Raw genomic sequence first — 25000 nt, forward strand, 5'->3', positions numbered from 1 at the left:
ACTTACTTCTGCAGCAGAATGCATTGGTGCCTGAGAGCGGCAATGAGACTGAGCCTGTGACTATGGCCTCCGCAGGTTGCTGGACACCCCCCCCCCCCCCCCCCCCCCCCCGTGCTTCCTTCTTGATCTGAATTGAAGCGCGGGCTTAACTGACTCAGGGCAGGACGGCCAGGGTTAATGCTTGACTAATACGGGGCGTTATTTACACCCACACTGTGAAGTGGAGTTCCATAGCTCTAGTCAGGCCTGGTTTTCCTTTGCTGTGGCTGACCAGCAGGAAACAGGGGACGTAAGAAAATAGAGGAGAAAAGTTAAAGTGTTTGCTTTATGTATTTTTTCCCCACCTCTAGACGTACAGACAAAATGCTGGAAAATGCCTAAAGGGCACCCTAAACTTTCATTATTTGTAGCGCTTTTTGATTTTTCCATTTAGTGACTCAGCATTTTTGTCACAGTTTTTGTACAGTAGGCTGATTGACTCCAAGCGGTATAAGAATAAAGAGTGACCGCTATTTGTGTTGTGTTATCACAATGGGTAGAGATGCAGAAAAGGAACGAGGAGCTAGAGTGCAGGGTACGGATGGATACATTCTTAATCAGTGCTTGCCGGTTCCTCAAACCCCAGTGTATGCCGGAGGAGAAGGTGTGAAAAGCTGCAATTACTGGAGAGTGCATAGCGTTGCAGGGAGAGTTAGCTGGCCAAGTTTACCAGGGCTTGAGTGTCTTGACGAGCTAGCCCGGTTTAACCCGCATCACGCTCTGTTTAGCAGCTACAGAGGGATGATGACCTCCTCTATTTAACAGACCCATACCGAATAAGACTTTCGGAAAGTGTGATTCATGTAGGAAGTGAGGTCACACTCACTGTGTGAATCATTGATACGGATCTTCATATTGAAATAGTGGAAAGTTAAGTTTGTTTCTCCCCGTTTAATTAGATAATTTTACTCTTTTTGTAGCAAGAGATGTTTAATGTTTGGTTCTGTCTGTTGTTGGGTAGTTATTGTCATGCACTGTGGTTGGAAATAAAACTTAAAAGCTTGCAGAATGTTTTGATTTATAATCCTTTGTTAGTTACTACATGAACTGCTGTGATTTTTACCCCCTCTCTCTTTTTTTTTAAACCAGATGTGGGAAGACAAATGAAGGGGTTTAGATGCCAAATAAATGTCAGTGGAAAGGAGAGCTACCGACACTAAGGTACGAAAAAGTACTGTGGGAGAGTCTGTACTATATAAAATAGCTTTTTGAGTGGGAAGCTGGAGAACTTGGCATTCTAGCTTGAAAAATGTTGAATGAGTCTACACTAACTTCTGTTCTGTTCTGGAAGGAACTGTGTATTGAAGTTTTGGGTTATTTTTAGAATCAATTAATTTCAAACTAGAAATTTTTTTTATTGCTGCAGTGTAATTTGATCATTTTAGTCTTTCAAAATGAGATGCAAAATAATTGTATCCCACAGTTCTTGATAATGATGACCTGTTTGCCCAATTATTTTTTTTTTGTTTTTTGTCTTTAGAGACCTGACTATTTTACCTTGATTGACAGTTAGAAGTCCTATTGATTAATTGGAAAGTAATATCAAGTTTAGTTTATCGTTGTTGCTTAAGACAGACATTCCTTTAATTCTTTGACCACATCTTGGCATCTTCTTTACTTTGGGTATCCATTCTTACATTCAGAGTGTTCCCTAATGTTGCTTTTTGTTTTTGTCCTGCTGATAAGATGATGACTTAGGAGTTTCTGTTCCTTGTAAACAAAGATTCCCTTTGGAAAATCCCTTATGAAAACCTTACTGGGGACAGTCATGATACATAAATACTTAAGGGAAATCTTTTTAGGTTAGGATTAAAGAATCTCCATAGTGAAGGAAAAGAGATAGGAAATTTATTTGGTAGGGTATCACTCTTTTGTAATACAGAAACAAGTGTTTCATGAAGAAGGAGGGAGTGAGTTCTGGTAGAGGTCTTTGTGAATTGCTTACCTGTTCCTGGAGTGAGGAGGAGCAGAGCTGACAATGTGATGAGGTGGGGTGAGCCTTCTTGTGCAAGGTGGGAGTGAGCGCATTGATGAGGATTGTCGAAAAGGAAAGAAATTGTTCTGTTCTTTTCCAAGGAGAGCTATCTGCTATCCCTACAGAGCAATGTGGTTTGTAGCCTTTTCCTTTTAGATAGTTGTTTTCTCTCTGGAGAGTGGATGGGGGAATCGATCCCTTTCCTGGGAAGACATACTACCTTATCCAGTTTGCAGATAAAGAATACTCTAATTAACATTCAAAGCTCAGCTTTTAAAACCTTAGAAGGGAAGGAATTGAGCAGGATTTACTCTGTGAGTGAAATATCTTCATCCCTTTCTCCAGTTTTCTCCCTGAAGGCTAATAGGTGGGAGGACTATCTTGGGAAATGAGTGACTGACATTGCACTTTGCACTTTAACCTTTCAAACTTTTGCTCAACAGTAAATTAGTCTAGACTTAAAAACAATTATATTTTAGACTAAAATTATAAATTGCAAAGCTGGTCTTCTGTGCTATATGTTTTCATTTGTTCAGTTAGTTATTCATTCTGGAGGTTGGCATGGGGAGCCGAGAGAGTGCTGTTTCTTGGGTAGTCACGGAGACTTGCAGCCTGTGTGTTCTTCTTTTAGTCCAGGGGTAGGGAAAGAAATAGATAAAAACAGAGACAGTGAAAAGAGGGGAAATGACATACATAGAGAGAAATGCTGGTGGTATGGGTCCAGTGGTGTTTGTGAGCCTTTTAAAGATTGATAAGCATAAAGAAACTGTCATATGAGGGGGAAAAAGTTTCCTTTCTGAAGACTGGATTTATTAATTTTCTGTAGTTTTACTAAATCCCTACTAGTAAACATAGTCTTCTTTCTGTAAACAGTGCTATAGACAAACTTTTGAACAAGTGTTTGGCAGTTTGTAAGTATACCCGTGGCGTGTAGTTCTGATTGAGGTTGGTGAGGTTGTGAACATGAGAAATTCGTTTTATACTAGACTCTATTTTATAATAGAAGATAATGTTTTCTCAGCCACAGGAGGAGGAAGAATTTAAAGATTACTATGAACTGGGCTTCATATCATGTGCCTGTTGTCAGCATTTGGGAAGCTAAGCCAGGTTTTTGAGAGTTCGAGGCTACCACAATCTAGACAGCATGCAATAAGACCCTGTCTCAAATGTGTTTTATAAGTCAATTTAAGACATTTTTGGAATGTCAGATAATTAATTTGAACTGGTAAATGTCAAAATACTGTAGTTTAACCCTGGTGTCAACAAATGTAAACCACTTATATGTGGTAAAATGACCGTACCTTTTAGGTTTGTTTCAGAGTTTCTATTTTCTGTTAATTAAAAACTTTTATATAGTGGGGTATGGTGGCATACACTTTTAATCCTGGCATTTGGGAGGCAGAGCAGATCTCTGTGAAGTGTGTATAGCCAGTTCTAGGCCTGTTAGGATTAAATACATAAAATAACAAAAAATAAAAAAACCAGCTTTATATAGTTTATGTTTTTGCTCTGCTAAAGTTAACTGAAATTAGTCATAAAAGAAATAAATGACACACCATTTCTTCCTTATCTTTCACAATCCGAGTTTGTCTATTCAAAGTAGACTAGGTGATGGGACCCGAGAGCCAGAAATCCCTCTGCAATCCAGAGCAGTGTTGGTGAATTCCTGTGTCAAAGAGGAAATAGGTATAGATTTAGACTATTCTGCAAAGAGTTGGTGAGCAGAATAAGGGAGGTTCAAAATTTAAATTTGAAGTTGTATAGGTGACTCATGTCCAGGGTGAGGTTCAGGAGCCTTTGTCTTTTTGAAATGAGAGACCAGCAAGAAATAAATACTGAGAGGCTCAAGTGCGGTGAAGCTGGAACTCCCGAGTGGCGGTTTCCCTGGATGGTGTCCAGGGTCTATTTTGAGGCCCTGTCAAAACTTGCCTGACAGATCTACCACATAACTGTAATCTGGCCTGGCCCTGCTGCAAGTCAGGAAGACCTGCGGTTTAGGGAAAGTGGCAACTGCAGAGGAGGGAGTTATGAAGATCATTTGCCTTCAGAAGACTGAGGCTAAGTTTTGGGGTGAAAATCTGCTGAGCGTCTATATTACATATTCTAGCACCCAGGTGTTTTATGTTTTAGTATCCAGGTTTTTGTTTTCTATTACTTATTTTCTTATTTTTGGAAAGAGTTTGGCTATAGAGAACTAAAGAGAAATGTTTGGAATAATGTGCATGAGGAGGAACATAGGACTGTCTCCGCTCAGTGTCTTATACTCCGGTTCTCGGAGCGCTGGCCGTGTTATGGGTACAGGGAGGACATTTATTTGATATGATCCATTTCAGAGTTCTTCACACTTGCCACTGGGATCTTGGAATAACGACTCTTCTACAAGAGTGTCTGGAATTCTCACAGCTAAATTAGTTTCCTACTCTTTTTTTCCATGAAAGTGTTGTAAAATTTTGTCTTTAATTTTTTCCATATTTTAATATTGTATACACTGGGTTTGGCTATGTAAGTTAGAGGACAATTTGAAAGATCTGGGTGTCCTACCATATGGCTGCTGGGTATGGAGTTCTGGTTGTGATGTCTGGGGCAAGCAAGTATCCTTCCCTAGTGAGCCAGCCTTCTTCTGGCCCTGAAGTTGTACCTTTAAACTCGTTTTTTAACAGGTTGCATAGTTATCTCCTTGTGCTTCATGAAAACCTTGGTGCATTTTTTTTTGGTTGTTTGTTTAGTGAGCACTTAGGTTTAAAGTTCTTTAGGTGATCTCACTTTGACTAGAAAGCTGTTGAACAACTTACTGTTACACCCTTGTTACCAAGGTTCACGTCTCTGTATTTCACTGCTGAGCTGTACTACAGTCAAGGGTTTCTGAAGGATTCAGCTTGCAGGTATAGTTTATAGATGTGATCTTGCAAAAGGTTTCCTGGTCATTCGAATTAGATTATGTTGTTACTTCAGGAATTTAGTTGTGGGGTCATTAGCATTTCACGATGATGCCCTTAGGGTTCAATGTAAGGAGTGCAAAATGACCAATAGTTTCTTTTTCTTCTGTTATCTACTTTGTTCCTATCATCTATCTCTTCTACTCTCAGTCTGTCTCCCCTAGAACAATAAGACAAAACAAATAGAACTCAGGGTGAGCTGAGGATGTGAAAGATTGGGGGAAACCCGAGTGCACATCAGGGTGTTTTTATTTTCTGAGAAGGGAACTGAAAGGATCACATACTTCACTTTCGCCATTGTTTTCACTTTGAACCTTGTATATATCTTATGTCTCTTCATATGAGCATCATATTTTCAACTAGTTTTGATGTGATAGATATATTTAGTGCTTTTGAAACATTTAATTTTTAAGCTACTTACAAGCAGTTTGTTATTCTTCCTGTAGTCCCACTTTCAAATAGAAACATTTTAACAGCTAAGAATTAAGTATACTGTCTACAGACAGATGTTAAGATACTTATTTTCTCATTAAACGGTTTAAATGACCTATGTTTAATAAAATTGAATAAACTTAGCAAAGCATTTTTTTAAAAATATTTATTTATTTGTTATATATACAATNAACATGGTTTAAACCAAGATACATACGTTTTGTCGGTCAACGTTACGGTGCATTACCTGCTAAAAAATGCCAGCATGGTCTCATGGATTGGAATCGCCTGGACCTTGCAGTTCAGCTGCAGGTAGACCCACATGAGTAAGGTTTTCAGGAGGTGAAACTCACTAAAGGTGAACAACCTGGTGGAAAGGGCAGACGGAGAAGAAACATTAGGACTAGGAGGGAAAAGCCACTTGGAAGAGAAAGGAAAGGTAGAAACGAGTCTGGGGGTGAGACACAGCCAGCCAGAGCCTCTAAGTGGCCTCGGACAGTAAGATGCTGAGTAACTTGTTCAGGGCGACTTGACTCAGCTGAGGGAGAGCTAGGAACCAGAGGCTGGGCCCTGTACTCCGAGCTGCCTGCCATGCTGCTACTGAAGTGTTCTCGTTTGGCGAGCTCTCACCGAAAGCTGTGTTCTCAAGTCGTTACGGGTTTTTTTTTTTAAATATTTATTTATTTATTAAGCATCCAATGTACTGCTGGCAAGGAAGGCACCAGGTCTCATTACAGATGGTTGTAAGCCACCATGTGGTTGCTGGGAATTGAACTCGGGACCTCTGGAAGATCAGCCAGTGCTCTTACTCTCTGAGCCATCTCTCCAGCCCCCTACCATTTTTAAAATAAAACTAAGTACTTCAGCTAAGTGATTCAATGGTTATAGGATTAAAGATAGGCAAATATTTCAGTTTCAAATGAATTTTTCTCCCATCTTACGGATAATGCTTTATTTATGTGGACAATCAAGGACATGAGGTCATTGTCTCCTTGTCTTGCCAAACTCATCCCTTGCAATCCACACCAGTTTATTTATTTATTTATTTTTGATTGTGGTAAACTTAAATATCATTAACACATTGAGTTTTCCCATTCTTTTCATTGTGGAAAATGTATACAATGTAAAATTTAAGTCTCTTCCACCCTTCCTCTCTTGAGTGCTGGGGACTGGGTCCAGGTCCTTGTACATGCTATACAAACCCTCTACCGCTGATCTCCACCCTAACCCCTTAAACCATGTGTAATTGTACAATTTCGTGGCATTACAGTACATTCTAATTGTGGCGCAGCCACCTAAACATCTATCTCCAGGACTTTTTTTTCACCTTAGACTGAAAACTGCGCATCAGACTGTAACTACTCACTTCCTCTAACCCTTGGCAGCCACTTTGCTACTTTTGGCTCTGTGATTTAACTACTCTACTCTAGGTACCTCACATATTTCTGGAATCCCATATTTGTCCTCTGTGTCTGGCTTATTTTATATAGCATAATGCCATCAAAGTCATTCATGTTGAAGCGTCCATGTTTGACTTCTGTTGATTGCTATTTAGGTCTCCCACCTTTTGGTTATTGTGAATAATAATACCAAGGATGTGGGTATATGACTGTGCATTTAAGTCCCATTTGTTATTTTGTGTATATACCCTTATGTTCTCTGGAAGAGCATCCAGTGCTCTTAACCACGTATCTCTAGCCCCACATCTTTTAAAACATAAGTTTTATTAGTATTTATATATTTAGTATGCACACACACAGAGACACAGTGCTGGGGTCTGTACATGGATGTGTGTTCCTGTGCTCACAACATTCATGTGGAGGTTGGAAGACAACTCTGTGGATGTTCTCTCCTCCCATGTTTACATAGGTTTGTAGGGATCAAACTCAGGTTCTCAGACTTGGTGGAAAATACCTTCACCTACTGAGCCATCTTACTGGCCCTTAATTTGTTATTATTGCATTTCAGTTCTTTATATATCCTAGACACCAACCCTTTGTTTACAAATGTTTTCTCCTGTCGATTGCTGTTTTACTTTGCTAATAGTGTGCTTTGATGCACAGAATTTGAAATTTGGTGAAATCTGGTTTGTCTATTCCTTTTACTGCCTTTAATTTTGTCAAATTTAGCAAGAAATGTTTGTCAAATCCTATGTCATGATGATTTTCCTGTGTTTTTTTTTTTCCTTTTTAAAAATAATTTATTTAACTTTTTATTTTATGTGCGTTAGTGTGAAGGTGTCAGATCCTCTGGAACCGGAGTTACAGACAACTGTGAACTGCCATGCAGGTGCTGGGAATTGAACCCTAGTCTTCTGGATGAGCAGTCAGTGCTCTTAACCACTGAGCCGTCTCTCCAGCCCCTCCTGTGTGTTTCCTTTGAAAAGATTTGTAGTTCATATATTTAGGCTTTGATGCATCTTATGTTAACTTTTGATGTTTTGGTTATGAGCCTAGCCTTTGACAACTGAGCTGTTTTGGTTGTGATGTGAGCTAACTTGCCGCGGACCGTCCCTCTCGGAGACCACCACCCACGGGGGACCAAGGTGAAGGATAGGATAGTCAGGATACGATGCAAGGGAAATGACAGACAGACACACTGTGTAGTGAAAATCTGCTGCAATTTTACTTCTGTAAAGCTTCAGTTTTTGTACAAAACAGATCAAAGAACTTGGCAGGTGCATTACATCACCCCACTCAGGGTTCCAGACATAAATCAAGATTAAGCATAACCAAAATAGAGCTTCTTCTACGTGCTCCTTTCTACGTGTTCCCCCTTCCGTGCTCAAGATGTTGGCAAGGACTTTTAGTTTTGTTTTGTCTTTTAGAATTCTGTCTCACACCATTATTTACTTTCTACCGTGGGAGACTAGTTCTCAGGGTCCTGTGTTTAGCTTTCCATCTATATAGTTTTTATTCTTTGCTCCATATCCCCTAATAGTTTTCTCATTTTCTCATGATAGTTCCTATACCAATATATTAAAACTAGTCTCATGTTATCAATAATTTCCTTTCTTTCCTTCTTACTATAAAGACTCCAGGGCTTCTGAGATCTAGCTAATCTTTTCATAAAGGGGAATTTTCTCTAACTCTCCTTTTCTCTCTAAATCTGATTCACTATGACGATTCCCTCGTAACATATCAACTTTAGCCGCTTCTGTTTCATAAATAATAAAGTTTCCCAGGCTCATGTGGCGTGGGGCATACTTCAGTTCCTCAAGGACTGCTTTATTGAACAGTGGAGCCAAGCCAAGGACGTACTTTGATCTCTTGGTAAGCGGTCAGCTGCAAACAGGAAAATTAAGAAATACAGAGAAAGATCAAGCAAGGTGTTAGGAGGGCTCGCTCTCAAGGCCATCTCCAGATACGAGATTTGCCTAGGGCATCAGGTCCTCTCTGGACTGCTGATTGCCAGGGGGACCACCTGGGGCTTCGCTCCAAGAAGCTCTAACCCCAATCCTTCAGCAGGCAAAAGCCAGCGCAGAGGCATTTTGTCACTACACGGCAGTCACTGCTGTGGACGTGGCAGGTCTCCCTTTTTTATTTTTAAAATGAAGCTCGAACACCTCCTGTTCCACTGCCTGTAATGAAGAGAATAAGCACTTTAAGAGACAGGGGAATAAAAAGATGACCAATACTATCAAGAGTATAATTACTCCAATGAATACAAAGTACTGTACCCAATTTAAGGGATTAAGGCTCTTAAGTCCACGTTCCAATTGTGAAGCCAAATCTTGCAGTCCCCCTAATTGTAAATGAGATTGACTCATAGCAGAAATATCCTTTTGTAATGCGGCTAAATCATGAGTAATATCGTTATCCTGCCACAATCCCTGTAGGTGAGCCTTAACTTTATCCCATGGCTGTGAAGTATTATAAGGTAATGGTGTGACACAGATTGATTTAAAATTATCATGACAACGTGTCGATAGAGTTGTTTTTAAATTAGCAATGTCCTGACCAAGAGCGAGCACTACTTCCTCCAGCACATTTATTTTTGCTTCCAGCTTCTTTTTGAAATGAAGAAATCCAACCAGAATTAACCTAACATAGTCAAATTTCCAACACGTTTTACGGTTTCTTTTCAAATTCAGTATTTGCAGGTATGAGAAACCAAAGCAAATACAGTTCGCGCCCCCTCTGGCCTTCTACAACTTCCCACACACCCTCGGTCAGACTTTTCCTGTCACCCTCTGCTCTTCTGGCCCAGCCAGACATTTTACTTTAGACGAACTCCTCTTTCCCTTCCCTTCTCTTCACTATTCCAGTCTCCTGCCTTCTCTTACTTTCCACACAACATGAAAACTTTTACCAAAGTCCTTCCTGTGGTTCCTCTCTGGACTTTGACTTCTTTTCCTTAAATCTCTCTCTTTCTAAGCAGAGACACAAGGAGCCTTTGCAGAGCATACTGCTTTTATGCAAATCTCTTCTTTCCCATAAAAATGGCCCCTTGCTTTTGCCCCCCCTTTTTTACTATACTTAAAGCTGCTCTAGTTTCTTCTCTTTGAAGACTTCTTCATTTGCTGCTGGAGCTGCTTTTTCTGCTTCCGCCACCGTCTTTTCCTTCTTCTGTTTTGCAACAGCAGGTCGGATGAGGCGATCTGGGATCCAAATGGGGGAGTCAGCATTCTGTGGAAACACACAAGCATACCCTCGTCCCGAGGTGATTAGAACATCCCTGTTCTAGTTTTTTGGCTCTTTAGGTTCTTCCTCTCCTTCTTTAGTGAGAGGAGAGCCATTTTTATAATATTTTGATTTACACTCACTACTCCAATGTTTTCCCCTTTTGCACCGAGGACATATGCCTGGTAACTTTTTTTTTGTCCTGAGCTTTTGGATTTCTTGCAATCCCTTTGAATGTGCCCAGGTTTTCCACAATTATAACAAGTAGGAGCGGTGATGTCTTCTGCACCCCCTCCATATTAAATTCTATACTATAGAAGTAGCAAATAACAGATATCTATACAACAGTAAAAATAGACTCATACCTTTGAGCCCCAGCAAAAACACAGAAAGTCCTGAGCTTGTAACCCAAACAGCATGTAGTCATAGTTTTTACTGTTTATTAGTATTATCTTAAATTACTTTTTAAACCTTTAATGTTTATGAACTTTTATATCCTCAGACCTTTATATATAATGAGCTAACAAGCTGGCCGTAGCTTTGTGTAAGGATCTGGATATCCTTTTTGCTCTTAAACTGATATTATAGCTGACCTAGCCATTAATACAATCAGAGATCTTAGAAGAATAAACAAATTATACTTAAGTCCAGACAAAACAGAAAAGTGACAGAGACCAGCTCATATATAGTCATACCCAGGTCTGCATAGCATTTGAGGCAGAAGTATCAGAACAGCAGGCTTTACCAGATCCATAAAGTGATTGGTTTCTGTGGAAGAGGGACATGCAAAAGACTGACCTTACTTCGTCTGGGCAAAGTGGTGCAATCAATTTTCCAAGGTCCTCCTGTTTGTCCACAGTCTGGACCAGATCCAGGCAGCTGGTGTTGCACTGGGGGTCATCTTACCCAGTGGTCAGCATCGTTGTTATCCATGTGGAGACCTTGGGTCATTGTTAGGATCTCAGAGTCTCTGTATGATATAAGCTTTTTAAATTTTTATTTTAAATGCCATTTTCTATAGATTTTTGAAGTATTTAGGACTGTCCAGGTATCTCTGATTAGACAGACTCTATTATTTTAAATTACTTGCATTTACACCAGTACTTTGAGGATGACTGATTATTAACTCATATTTTTAACAGTTTGTATCTTTAAGAAGACCAGAACTATATACCATATTTTTGTCAGATTGAAACTTTAAGTCAATAATTTTAACAAAGACAATGAGGCTAAAATTCAAAAATTAACAATATGAAACATTTTATAAGTATTTATGTTTTACAACCTATTTTATTGTAGTTAACAGTTTTGGTGATTATCATCTGACCTTGGTGTTTTTCTTTGTAACTTTTTTTCCTTTTTGGGAGTCTAGTCCCAGTTTTTCCCGGTGGTAACTGACATTCTTGTATATCAATAAAGAACAGCATAAAACAGTTTTAACATTATTTATATCAAAAAGACATCCAAATTTTTGTGAACCGAATCTAATGACCAGAGCTCAGAGAAAGATTACAAGTACAAAACTTACAATTACCAAAGATTAATTTTTTAACAAAACAAGCATACATTTTTTAAAAAGAAAAAACCATGAACCTTTAACAAGACAAACAAAGCTTTTTAAAACCAGAATTAACCATTAAACATTTAGGTACAGTAAACATCTTTTGACCTTTTATATACCTTTTATGACCTTTTATATACCTTTTGTAATTTTTAGTTTTGACCCTCTTTCATCTTTATTTTATTGGTTAAGCCAGACATTTTTAGACAACCCCCTTTTTTTATTATTATTATTATTATTATTATTATTATTATTATTATTATTATAGTTTTAAATTGGTATGATTTAAAACTTTTTATAATCAGTGTTAGGATAGGAAAGAGTTAAGACAGGAAACTGCTGGCCAGCATAAGAGACTTTGAGTGTTATCACAGTGAAGAACTTAGCTCAGAAAAGAAAAGAGGCACAGAGAGTGTCTTTAAATTCCCCACATTTATAACAAGTGGGAGCCGAGAGGTTCTATTGACCTCCTCCATAGGTTTTCTTAACTTAGGCGCTTAATTTCTATCCCTTCATTCCTTCAGCATAGGCCATCTCTAGGACTATGTCTGGTGAGGCATCCATACATGCTTTATGTTGCCCCATGGTTCCCTTATACTTAGATTACTCACACTTAACCGGTCATCCTTTACCGGCGAACCTGCAGCGTCCTGGTGAGAGTCGTTCCTGACTATGGAAAAATAAAAGAGAAGGGGGAAAAGCTTACCTATCCTCCAGTCCCTGTTCCGAGCGCCAACTGCCGCGGACCGTCCCTCTCGGAGACCACCACCCACGGGGGACCAGGGTGAAGGATAGGATAGTCAGGATACGATGCAAGGGAAATGACAGACAGACACACTGTGTAGTGAAAATCTGCTGCAACTTTACTTCTGTAAAGCTTCAGTTTTTGTACAAAACAGATCAAAGAACTTGGCAGGTTCATTACATCACCCCACTCAGGGTTCCAGACATAAATCAAGATTAAGCATAACCAAAATAGAGCTTCTTCTACGTGCTCCTTTTTCCGTGCTCAAGATATTGGCAAGGACTTTTAGTTTTTGTTTTGTCTTTTAGAACTCTGTCTCACACCATTATTTACTTTCTACTGTGGGAGACTAGTTCTCAAGGTCCTGTGTTTAGCTTTCCATCTATATAGTTTTTATTCTTTACTCCATATCCCCTAATAGTTTTCTCACTTTCTCATGATAGTTCCTATACCAATATATAAAAACTAGTCTCATGTTATCAATAATTTCCTTTCTTTCCTTCTTACTATAAAGACGCCAGGGCTTCTGAGATCTAGCTAATCTTTTCATAAAGGGGAATTTTCTCTAACTCTCCTTTTCTCTCTAAATCTGATTCACTATGACGATTCCCTCGTAACATATCAACTTTAGCCGCTTCTGTTTCATAAATAATAAAGTTTCCCAGGCTCATGTGGCGTGGGGCATACTTCAGTTCCTCAAGGACTGCTTTATTGAACAGTGGAGCCAAGCCAAGGACGTACTTTGATCTCTTGGTAAGCGGGCAGCTGCAAACAGGAAAATTGAGAAATACAGAGAAAGATCATACAGGGTGTTAGGAGTGCTCGCTCTCAGGGCCATCTCCAGATATGAGATTTGCCTAGGGCATCAGGTCCTCTCTGGACTGCTGATTGCCAGGGGGACCACCTGGGGCTTCGCTCCAAGAAGCTCTAACCCCAATCCTTCAGCAGGCAAAAGCCAGCGCAGAGGCATTTTGTCACTACACGGCAGTCACTGCTGTGGACGTGGCACTAACTTTCTATATAGGATAGTCTGGAGGGTCTGACTTTATCCAAGTATGAAATTCCAGTTTTTTGGAAAGATGATCCATTCTCTTTTGGATGGTCTTGGCATCTCTATTGACAGTCATTTGACCGCATATGGGGATTTATAAATAGGCTGTTTAATTGGTCTATGGGTCTGCTTTATGCCAGTGGCATGCCGTTTTAAATACTGTAGTTTTATAATAAAATTTTGAATCCAGAAGGGTCGAGGGGAGAGAGAGGGCTTATTTGCCCCAAAATTCAAACTCACAGTCGGTTATTGTGGGGAAGTCAAGGCAGGAGTTTACAGCCCACATTCCACCCACAGTTGAGAGCAGAGAGAAATGAGTGCATCCATGCTGCCGGCCTGCTGGCTTGATAGTTTGATTCACTGTCAAACTATAGGAGTTCAGGGTCCAGCGTGGGCAGTGGACTGAGTCAGAAGATAATCTCTCACTGACAGGCCACGGGCAACCCGAACTAGGCAGTTCCTCAATTAAGACTGTCTTCCCAGGTATGTCAAGTTGTCAGTTAAAATTAACCAGCACACTGGACTTTTTATTGAATTTGTAAATTGTTTTGCCAGTTTTGCTGTTTTAGTAGTGCTGTCGTTTAATCTGTGAGCATGGATAGTGTCTTTCAATTAATTTATGCCTCCCCAGTTTCTTTTGGCAGTATTTTCAATGTAGAGACTTTGTCTCCCTGGTTAAGTTTATTCCTAAGTATTTTATTATTTTTGTGCTATCATCAATGGAATTGTTTTCTGAATTTCCGTTTTGGATTGTTGGGATGTAGAAATCTCTTTCTTTTTTTCTCCTTCCCTCTCTGTCTTCTCCCTCCCTCCTTTCTCCAGGGCACCCCCCCCCTTGTTTTTGTATTCTTTGACTTTAGTTAGTTTTTCTGTTCAAAGATTTAAAGATCAGAACTACTGCGTGTAATTATACAAACTTTTAGTAGCTTAAAACAGCATGTATTTGATCTCCTGAGTTTCGGTGTGGACGGAGTCAGAGCTTGAGCAGTTGAGTGGGTTGAGCTGGGTTCTCTGCAGAGTGTTGAGGCTGTCCTGAGGGTGCTGACTCAGCTGAGTCTCTCTCACCTGGAGACTTACCTTGGGGAAAATCCGTGCAAGTTGCTGCCAGAATCGCTATTCCTATGCTTTAGTACTGAGGCTTCTCCTGAGGAACTAGGGATCACTAACTGCTAAAGACCACTGTCGGTTAGCTCCTGGGGCAACCTGCAGTTGTTTGCCATTCTTGTATTTTTATCAAGCCACAGGGAATCCGTGCAGCAAGTCAGCTAACACCATGGTCTTATATAATGTAATACAGTCACCAGTGTGCCATCCTGTCACCTCTGCCATATTCACTTGCTCAGAAGTAAATTGCAGGTCCCACCCATCAGTGATATTTGCACAAGGGTGACTACTAGAGTGGAGATTCAGGGCAGGGAGCCACTGAAGAATCTGTTTGCTATAGCTGGTTACAAAAATGACACATTGTATATATGCCCTTTTTAAAAAGAAATGTATGCTTTTAAATGTTACTGTCTTTAGAATTATTGTTGGTTTTGTTATTTTGTAATAAAAACATTTATTTTTTTGGAGATAGGGTCTGACTGTCTTTAATTTGCTGTCCTGAGTTTACTATGTAACCCACACTGGCCTCTCATCTATGGAAATCCTCTTGATTCAACCTCCAATGTGCTGGGAATATAAGGCTTTCATTTCTTCTTTACTTCTTATTTTACCTCTTTGTAACATTCAAATTTTGAAATCAGTAATTGACATTTTCATTATAATTAGATACTGTTTATTACTCAGCCACATACTATATTTTGACTCTTTCTAAATTTTCTGCTTATTAAAAATTTGCATAATTTTCTGTTTATTGTTTCTACCCACATGCTCCAATAGTTTTTCATTTTTTTCAGATTTTCCTTTATTTATTAACATGTAACATAAGTAGCAACTAGTTCATAAAATGTAGGAAATATAGTAAACAAAAATAGTTAAAGAATAAAATGAGCATCAGTATTCACAATGCTAGGCTAAGAAATTACACATGACAGTTATCTTGGGTGGGCCCTCTGAATTTCCTTCCCTGGTACCTACTGTTCTCCACCTGGTCCCAGCCATTTTACACGTCAGTGGCTCTCTTGGGGCCACTGCTCCCCAGTGCTGTGGTTTTGTTTCCTTCACTCTCATATGAATACATGCCTACTCTATGCAGTTTCATTTTGAAAAGCTGGAAGCCTGTGCTTGTGTGTTTCAGAGCAGGTTAATTGCTTTTGTGGTGCTGGGAACTGACCCTGGGGCTCTTTTGCTTGTCAGGCGAGTGTGGCTCCAGTTAACCACTTTAGCAATCCCTAAGTCTCAGTGGCGTAATGTAGCCAAAGCTTTCCGCTCACATTTACGTCCTTTTCTGCTGTGAGTTGGAAATCAACTAAAGAGTTAGTCTGTCCTACAGTCACTGAGGAGTTTTGGCTTTTTATCTGGAGACTTTCTATCCCCTAGGGCCTGGGAGGGCCTCATAGTGCTTTGCTTCTGGCTGGCAGATGCCAGGGTAAAGAAAGGGAGTGTGGTAGAGTTCAGAAAGTGATGGCAGACCTGAACCCTGCGCGCTTGCCCACTCTGCATTGATCGAACACGGTGACTCTGCCCTAGGAAGGGGGAGAGCATAACATAACTCTGGGGTCCAGGTAGAAAAGGGGAGCAGCCTGGCGAATGGTAAGCCAGTCTTCACCGCAATGTGTCTCTGAGTGGTATATTGTTTGGGTTTGGAAAACTGAGTAGCTATGGAAGGAAAACCCATTTTGCCCACTAGATGAAGACTCCTGAGAGTGGAAAATCAGAAGAGTCTTCCTTGAGCCTGGTGGGTAGAGTTTTGGGAAAACTTGTTATGAGTTCTGAGAAACATGTGGCTCATGATAATCAAGTCATCTATTGTAGCCAAAATGTTTCCAAGGTGTTAGTAGATATCTGGACAAATGTGTCTAAGGAGGCAGACTGCTTTGTATGCATTTTGCCTCTGAGTGCATCATGTTCTGGTTCAGGGATAGATAAAAGTTAACACCCTGCTGTGAAGTAGGTCAGTCTACCTAGGCATCAAAGGAAGGGACCACAGTGGCGCACCGTGCCCCATGTCTGCGCTCTGTGCGCTGGCACCCAGTTCGCGAGCTTCAGGCAAGGGGGCTGGAGGTTAAAATACACAGGCACACACAGACAGAGAGACAGTGACACGGGTCATCCTTGAATTCCCCAAGAATGCCTCCTTTATTGTGTTCAGGGGCAGATTATTTAGAGATAGCCATGCCCCAGCCAAACCCACCAGAAACCACTCTCCTGCCATTAGGAACTCCTGAAGGTCTCGTGCTCAGAGCAGCTGTAGGCACTCAGATCAGGGGATTACAAGAAATTCAGGATCTGGGGTCTCACTGCTCCCAACACCACAGCTTAACAAGGGGTCAAGGCAGACTGAATTCGGATGAAAACTTGCACGGATTTAGGTTAAAGGGACATCCCAAAGACTGTGGGAGTCTAGTTATGACAGTGGTCCTCTCTTATGTTTCTTGAGTTACATGGATTCAGTTTTTTTTCCTGGAATAGCCATCATCCCACTGCAAACCCCTAATGTTCCTCTTTTGTGTTAGATTTATTTCTCATCTGCTTAGGTCTTTTGATTGTCATCTTTGGTGAAACATTTTAATAGCTTATTGAAAAAGCTTATAAAATAGGTGAGGTTTTGAGCCCTTACATATCTGGAATGTCTTTCATAATCAAGTTTGAGAAGAGTGTGGCTTGATTGGGTTATAGGTTGATTGTGGGTTGTCTGTGACTTTGCTTCATGAGTTTATCTTCTTGGTTCCCGAATGCCTAGAAATCTGAAGGCATTCTAACCGTCAACTTCTATGTGACTGCTTTTCTTAGTCTCAAAGGCTTAGTATTGTCTTATTTTCAGTGTTTGAATTCACCATGATAACTCACTGCTGCAGACCTTGCTGTGATGCAGACACTGGTGTTGAACTGGCCTTTTCTGTCTGACAACCTCAGCTTCTAGGAAGGTGTGCATGTTTCTTTGCTCCACAGCCTCTCTCGTCCTCCCCTCATCTTTCTCGCCTCTGTTTCTCAAATGTCACCATCGCAGACCCCACTCCTTGTGCTTATTTAGACTTTGACTCTTTTGTTTCTTTTTTTTTCTTTCTGTTGTCTGAGATTTTCTGAACTTCACTTTCCAATATGTCTGAGGTTTAAGAGATTATTATTATTGTTATTATTATTTTGAGACAGGGTTTCTCTGTGTGTAGCCGTGACTATCCTGGTGCTTTGTAGACCAGACTGGCCTTGAACTGACAGAGATCTGAGTGCTACTCTCTTGCCCAGTTGCTCTTTTTCATTGTTGAAGTTAGACAATAGTCCTTACTCTTTTTGTAACAAATGGCAGACAAAACCAGGTTTAGTGAGGCTGCTAATTATCACTTATTCATTTCTCATTTACTGTACTTTCTTATATCAGTTATAGGCTTTTCTTAATTTTAGACAAAAGGGAAACATAGTGGTATTTTATTTGTGGTTTTAATAAATAAAACTTGCCTGACACAAAAACATGGATGAATGTTCTGGGTATGTAACTTGGTCATCTGGATATGCAAGGCCTTGGCTCTCATGTCTTGCACCACAGCCATCAAAACTGTGGACAAGGTACAGAATTTTCAGTCAGCTGTTCTCATAGACTAAATGGATCACTCCTCTATTTAGTTTATTGCTATAGTCTTGAAGCTGGTTATTATAAAATTATTGTTGCTTTTTGTATATGTATTATGTGTGTGTGGTGTTCCTGTGTGTATGCATTGGTGTACATGTCTATGGAGGTTAGAGGTTGAAGTCAGGTTTCTTTAGTTGCTCTCTACCGTATATATTAGGACAGTGTGTGTCTGTGAACCTGGAGCTTGCTGATCACTTATCTAATTAGCTAGCTTGCCCAGAGATTACATGAGGCTTGGGTGGAGAGGTAGTGGGGGAGACATTCACTTGTCCTTTACATGGCTGCTGGAAATCCGAACTTTTGTTCTAACCCCTTACTGCAAAGGCTTTAGTTTCTAAGCTGTCTTCCCAGCCCGAGTTGATGCTTTTCTGCTAGGAAGCCGCTCTGTTACAGCTGTTAGTGTGAGGGTTAATTAGCAGCATTAAAGCTTAAAGGTGAAAGTGTGAATGTATTCATTGCCTTTGTTATTGTTTATATGTGCATATTTTAGCACATTTGCCAACTTATTTTTATATGCCATTTCCCATCTTTTCTACTGAATAGGATATTAAATTTGTCTCTTCTTTTTCTGTTTACCTTCAGTTTTCTGGGACTGCTATTTATTATGTGACTTAAAGCTATTAATATCAGCTCATGCCATTTTCTGTTTTTATTATAGATTAAAAAAATTTGGACAGTCATATTTATTCATACAATTTTTCTTTATTATTAATCTTTTTTATTAAGTTTAAAAAGATTTACGTGTCTGTGTTGGAATGTACATGTGAGAGTCAATACCCTTGGCGTCCGTAGTTGTTGGACCACAGATGCTCCTCACTCAGTATGAGACATAAAGTGGTGCCGTCCTTGTTGCCGCAAGTCCTGCCTCAGCCTTCCAAGTGCTGGATTATCGCTGTGTGCCACTACACCTGGCTTGTGTTGTGTTTGAAAACGTACACTTTCTCACCTGTCCACTCTTGACTCAACTAAAGGCTAAATATATCTAGAGAATTGCCTTCTGAGCTTTTCTTTGACACCTTCGTTTTGATACTCTGATTTCACAACCTTCGTTGTTTTTTTGGTATCAGTGATAACATAATTTTCTGTTGCATGTAACAGTTTACAGAAACTTATCTGTTTGAGCTTGTGAATGACACTTGTTATATAGGAATGGATTTAATAAAGAAATGCAAGACCTACACATTGAAAACATGATATTGTAGACAAAGAGGACTAAAATAACTGAAAAGAATCCCATTATTATGGGTCTGAGGTTTAATATTATTAAAATTGTTCCCCAGTTGACTTATAAAGCCATTGTAATTGCTGTTATAACTCAGGGTGCTTTTTTCTTTTTTCTTGATTTTCTTTCCAAAAAATGACAAACTGTTCTTAAAATTTACATGGAAGCGCATAGGACTCACATGCCAAAAGCCTTAAAGTTACACGTTGTAAGTTGGCTGACTCACTTTTTCCAATTTTAAAACATGATACAATGCCACACTAATGAAGATGATGTGCTACAAGCATAAAGAAAAATATATTAATTGATGGTGTGGAACCAAGTACCCCCCCCCCCCCATCTGCCTTTGCTTTTATAGCCAGGTGACACAGAGTTCTATTTAATTATATTATTAGTGTGTGGGGGTTTGGAGTGTTTGGGCAAGCCATGGTTCAGGTGTGTGGTAAGAGAATAACTTTTGCGGACTTGGTTATTTTCCTTGTACCTTTACATGGTTTTGGGAATTGAACACAGGTCTGTTGGCAGGCTTGCTTGGCAAGCACGTATATCCATGGAGCCATCTTGGCCCACCACCTGATTTTTTTTTTTTTTACAAGGGTAACATGATATTTTACTAGAGAAAGTAGTCTTTACAACATGTAATGCTAGGACAAGTAGATTTTCACAGACAAAAGAATGATGTTTGATCCCTGGCCTTATGCCATATTAAAAAGTTAACTTCATGAATAATAGATGCAGGAGCAAATACTGTGACCTTGGGTTAAGCAGAGGTTTCTTGAATACAGTACCAAAAGAAACAACAAAGGAAAAATAAATAGACCTTCCTGAAAATTTTTTCTTTTTACATGCGTGAGTGTGTTGCTTGCATATATAGCTGCACCATGTGTGTGTAGTTCCACGAAGTCCAGAAGAGGACATCAGCTTCCCCTGGGACTGGAGTTACAGAGGGTTGTAAGCCATCGTGTGAGTGCTGGGTATTGAACCTGGGTCCTCCAGTGGAGCAGCCAGTTCTGTTACCTGCTGAGCTATCTCTGGAGCTCGAATTTCCCCTCCTCCTTCTTAGTAGAACATCATTACAGATAGATAGGTGGTGGCACTGCAGATACGGCTCAGCAGTAAAGAGTGCGCTGCCCTTGCAGAGGACCTAGGTTTGGCTTAAAGCATTCACATCAGGTGGCTCACTACCACTTGTAACTCCAGTTTTAGGGGTACAAGACTCTCTGGCTGCCACAGGCACATGTGCTTATGTGTATGGAACATATAAATATAAATCATCTTCAAAAAGAAGGATAGATAGGTCGTATGCTACCTTCTCTCTGACATTTTCCACTTTGATTTTTCCCATTCTCTTTTGTTCAGCTACAAAGCAATGGCCATACCATACAAAAAATGCCTCACCAATTCTTGGTAGCCTTTTTTTTTTTTTAATTTTTAAGATGGGAGTCTCATTGTAATCTTAGCTGGTCTGTAACTAACTCTGTAGACCAGGCTGGCCTCAAATTCACAGAGAGCCACCTGCCTCTGCCTCCTGAGTGCTGGAATTTTAAATAGCAGGTATTTTTAAAAATATAGACCAAGTAAAACTATATGACATATTTTGTAAAAAACCTCCTCTATTAATTGTATCAAAAAATTTAAATCGATTACATGTTTCTTGTTTTTGCTTCCAGCTTTGTTCTTTGTTACAAGGTTTCACTTATTTGTAATTGTTTGGTGTATGTGTATGGTGTATGTGTTGTATATGCACATGTGTGTGGTGCCACAGGAGATGCTGGTTCCCTTCTCTGCCATTCTCTACCTTATTCCTCTGAAACAGGGTCTTTTGCTGGCCCTGGAGCTAGGTTGGCAGCCGCCAAACTCCAGTCACCTTCCTATTTTCCCCTCCTGTAGTGCTGAAGTTAAAGGAACAAGGCTACACCCAGTTATTTTTTTACAGGGGTGCTAGGGATTTGAATTCAGGTCCTCATGCTTAGACACTAAAGACTCTTACCCATTGAAGTAAGGTCTTCCCCATACCCTTTTCTTGCTTTGTATTTATTTCAGTTTTAAGTCTCTATCTTTAACAATAAGTAATTTTACCCCCTACTGTTTCATTCTCTGAGATACTTCAACAGGCCTAGAGAAAGATGGCCATTTGAGCAATACTAGAAAGCAGTTTGCTTATAGAGGTGCAGAGAATGTATTTGTTGGTAAAAGTACATCATCCAAGTTTGGGTTCTCTGTGGTTCATAACTGATTATTATAAAAACTGTCTCAGACATGTAACCCATTACTGTTCATTTATAGAATAGCAGGGTTAGCAAGAAAGGAAATACAACCACTGGCCTGCCATCTTATGAAGAGAGGAAGTGGACAGATTATCTCTTGTGTTGGGTATGGAGGACAGTGTACTTTCAGATCACAAGACTTAAAAAGGCATTTTTTTTTTCTTTACAGTGCTTAGGCTAACCCTGTGGAGTGTAGGCATAAATAGGAGCCTAGAAAAACCATTATAGGTTCTGATGTTGTTTGGGGAGTGAATTTGTGTTTAGTTTCCCCTTTCCTTATTCTGTGAAGTCCTGGGGTTTTGTCTTATATAGTTATTTTCTGTCTTCATTTATTTATTTATTTTTTTGAGACAGGGCCTCACTCTGTAATCAAAAACATTTGAACTTGAAATCATGAGAGACATGCCACCAGGCTCAGCTATATTTAAATAATTTTTATATCTTTTTCTCAGTTTCTTGATATACTTTTCATATCTATGAATTTTACAAATTTCTTTCTCATTTTATGTATTAATCTCATTTGATATTTGTAGAATTGATATCTTGAACTAATTCTTTTCATTCCTCTCTCTCCCTCTGACCTTTTTTTTCCCCTCCCAAGACAAGGTTCCTCTGTGGTCCTGGCTGTTCTGGAACTCGCTCTGTAGACCGGGCTGCCCTAGGGCTCACAGAGATCCACTTGCCTCTGTCTCCCAAGTGCTGGGATTAAAGGTGTGTGCCATCACCACCCTACCATGATCTCTCTTTTAATTCAGGGAATTGGACCATTCTTTCCTTTGCCAATCACTGTTTTTCAAGTGCATATGTAACTATTTGTATGATATTACCTTTACTTTTTTTCCAAATAAAATGTTTTAAGAAATATAATTCCTCAGTTCCCATGCCTTTTGTTGACCTAGTCATTCATTCTTCTCAACCATTACATTTCCCAGATATGTTTTTAAAAACATTTAAAACCATACAGGGGAATTAGAGCAGTTGTAACTGAGTGCAGTGAACTTGCCGTCCGATTCCATCACTTTGTCTTTGTTGTTGTGGAAATATGGAGCAGAGATTGGTACATTTCAACACTGCATTTTAGCTTGCACATCATTAGCTGACCTTAAAGCTCATATAGAGGTCTTTCTTTTTCTTCTGAGACAAAATTTATGAAGAAAAATCTACACAGATTTTAAGTTACTGTTGATACACAGTTTCTATAGTTCTGTTTCTATGAAGATCTTCTGCTGAGGAGACTGAAAACCTGCAAGGCTACCATCTCCAAACTCATGTTTTTCTTTATGTTCTCAGAAGTAGACTTTAAATATCATAAAACACCTTACAGCCTTTTCTTTTCATCATATAAATGTCCTTCACAGTAAAATAGTTATAGTCGAAAGTATTTTTATTTTTTTTTATAGCTCATTCTTTGAGTCAACGAAAGTCTTTAGCTTGGCTAGTGGTATCACATGTGCATGCTGAAGATGACCCAAGGCTATCTCTGTTTAGTTAGAAGTTAAAACTGTCGCCAGCACAGTGATAAAGTTCTATAACTCAGCTGCTCAAGAGGATGGGCAGCATGATGAGGATCCATCTCCAGAGAAAAAGAAAAGGCCCGAGCATGCAGCTCATTCATATAGTTAGTCCTTGCCTTATCTACGTGCAACCCTGGGTTCAGTCCCTAGGACTGGGTGTTGGGTTAAATGAGCTGTTTCTCAGCAGTGTATCTAGGAAAAGGGGGGCATGCAGTTTGTCATGCATTTTACACTCTGTCATGGGGAAATTTTGGGGGTGGTCATGATAGAAATTGAACCCAGGGCTTCTTCCCTGAACTGGACCCTCTCGTGGGCATATTCAATCTCAGATTAGGTTGTCTTCATCATCCTTGTTATTCTTTAAGAAGAGTTTGTCTTTCCTCTGTAAATGGGTGTATCTAAAATAACAATTGTAATAGGTCCTTTATTCTTTTTAAAGGAATAATTTTATTGGCATATAGTCATTGTACATAATAATGAATTTCATTTCTAAATAAACATATATACATTTCATATACATATATATATTTTACTGTGACTGTGTTCTCTCCCATGCTTCTTCCCCTTTCTTTCCCCCCATGTTGGCTCTCCTTGTTCATTTGAACAATTTTACTTCTACTCTCAGGTTTTATATATGTGTATTTATTATACACACATATGTAGGTGAATTTTTTCTTTTGGCCACCAGCTCACAAATAATGACACAGAAACTTACTGTTAATTATGAGAGCTTGGCCTTACCTTGGACTTGTCCTACCAGCTCTTATAACTTAAATTAACCTGCTTATATTAATCTATGTTTTACCATGTGGCTTTTTACCTTTCATTCTGTTTGTCCAACTCCAAGCTGTGTCTCCATGGTATCTCCTGTGTGCCTCGATTATCCTCTTCCTCTCTTTGCCTGGGAATCCCACCTATCTCTCCTGCCTAGTTATTAGTGTTTACCTTTTTATTACATCAATCACAGCAATATATCTTCACAGTGTACAAATATCCCACATACACCCATGTGATTTTGTGTATATAGATGCGTTCTTAGTTGTTTGGTGGTCTTGTCACTGTATCTTCAGCAATAGCCAGAACTCAAAACCTATTGCATGGACAGTGTTGCTTATAATTAACTTCAGAGTGACAGACCTTCAGTTACTTGTTCTGTGTTTTGTGCTTTAATTGGAATTGATTTTTAAATTACACTAAAAGGCAAACTTGCCTTTCTTTTACTTTAAAGCTCAATATTAAATCTTGTTGGTATATTCTAATACTTGGGCTGAATACCTTTCCTGAAATATCTTTCATGATTGGAAATAGATTTTAGAAAAAGTTATATTAATTTTATATTGTTAGGTACAATTACAGCTTGATTACTGATTTCTGAGCTAAGATATTCCCATAGATTGTTGTGAATAGCTTAGTGCAGTTACCAAGTTGGTAATTGATATAAATTGAAATATTCTAAAATTCATTGAAATAATTTGGTAACAGAAAGAGGAATTCAGTCCCTGATTTCCTTGAGGAGAGATAAAGTTGCAGTGTCAAAATTGAATGTTCAACTATGTCTTATGATTCTGCAAGGAAAAAATTCTAACTTACTGTTTTTGTTTATTTCAGGGCTGAACACAAGTAAACTCCTTTTTAAGAGTTAAAGAATTATTTAAAAAAAAAAAAAAAACAAGATGGGGACGCCTGGTTCTGGAAGGAAAAGAACACCCGTGAAAGATCGCTTTTCTGCAGAAGATGAGGCTTTGAGTAACATCGCTAGAGAGGTGTGTGCCGGGGAACACAGATGATGCTCACAGGTGCCGGGGAGCACGGATGATGCTCACAGGTTCTGGGGAGGCAGATGTTTGTTTGTCAGAAGCTGTTGGAGATTTGCTAGGAACAAGGCATTATGTATGACTGGCCTCTCA

The 25000-nt window shown here is 39.4% G+C and overlaps 1 protein-coding gene and 1 long non-coding RNA gene across 7 annotated transcripts in view; one reads left to right on the plus strand and one right to left on the minus strand.

The window, feature by feature from the left end:
- The window catches only part of Lrrfip2 (LRR binding FLII interacting protein 2), a 103113-nt gene that overhangs the window by 557 nt on the left and 77556 nt on the right, over positions 1–25000 (plus strand). For all 5 annotated transcript variants that reach the window (XM_050139226.1, XM_050139224.1, XM_050139222.1 and 2 more), the window contains exons 2-3: positions 1129–1200; positions 24702–24856. In XM_050139226.1, the coding sequence (XP_049995183.1) occupies positions 24767–24856 (90 nt within the window). In that variant the 5' untranslated portion in view covers positions 1129–1200; positions 24702–24766. The remainder of the gene's footprint in view (positions 1–1128; positions 1201–24701; positions 24857–25000) is intronic.
- On the minus strand, positions 7986–15637 carry LOC126499839 (uncharacterized). 2 transcript variants are annotated; one of them, XR_007591195.1, is made up of 2 exons: positions 10803–15637; positions 7986–10010 (listed from the first exon to the last, which is right to left on the minus strand). It is a non-coding gene; the product is annotated as an uncharacterized lncRNA (long non-coding RNA). The 2 variants fall into 2 exon arrangements; XR_007591194.1 differs by having other exon boundaries at positions 10700–15637.

Source organism: Alexandromys fortis, unplaced genomic scaffold (assembly GCF_014885135.2).
Source record: "Alexandromys fortis isolate MF-2015 unplaced genomic scaffold, M_Fortis_MF-2015_v1.1 scaffold_36, whole genome shotgun sequence".
NCBI lineage: Eukaryota > Metazoa > Chordata > Mammalia > Rodentia > Cricetidae > Alexandromys > Alexandromys fortis.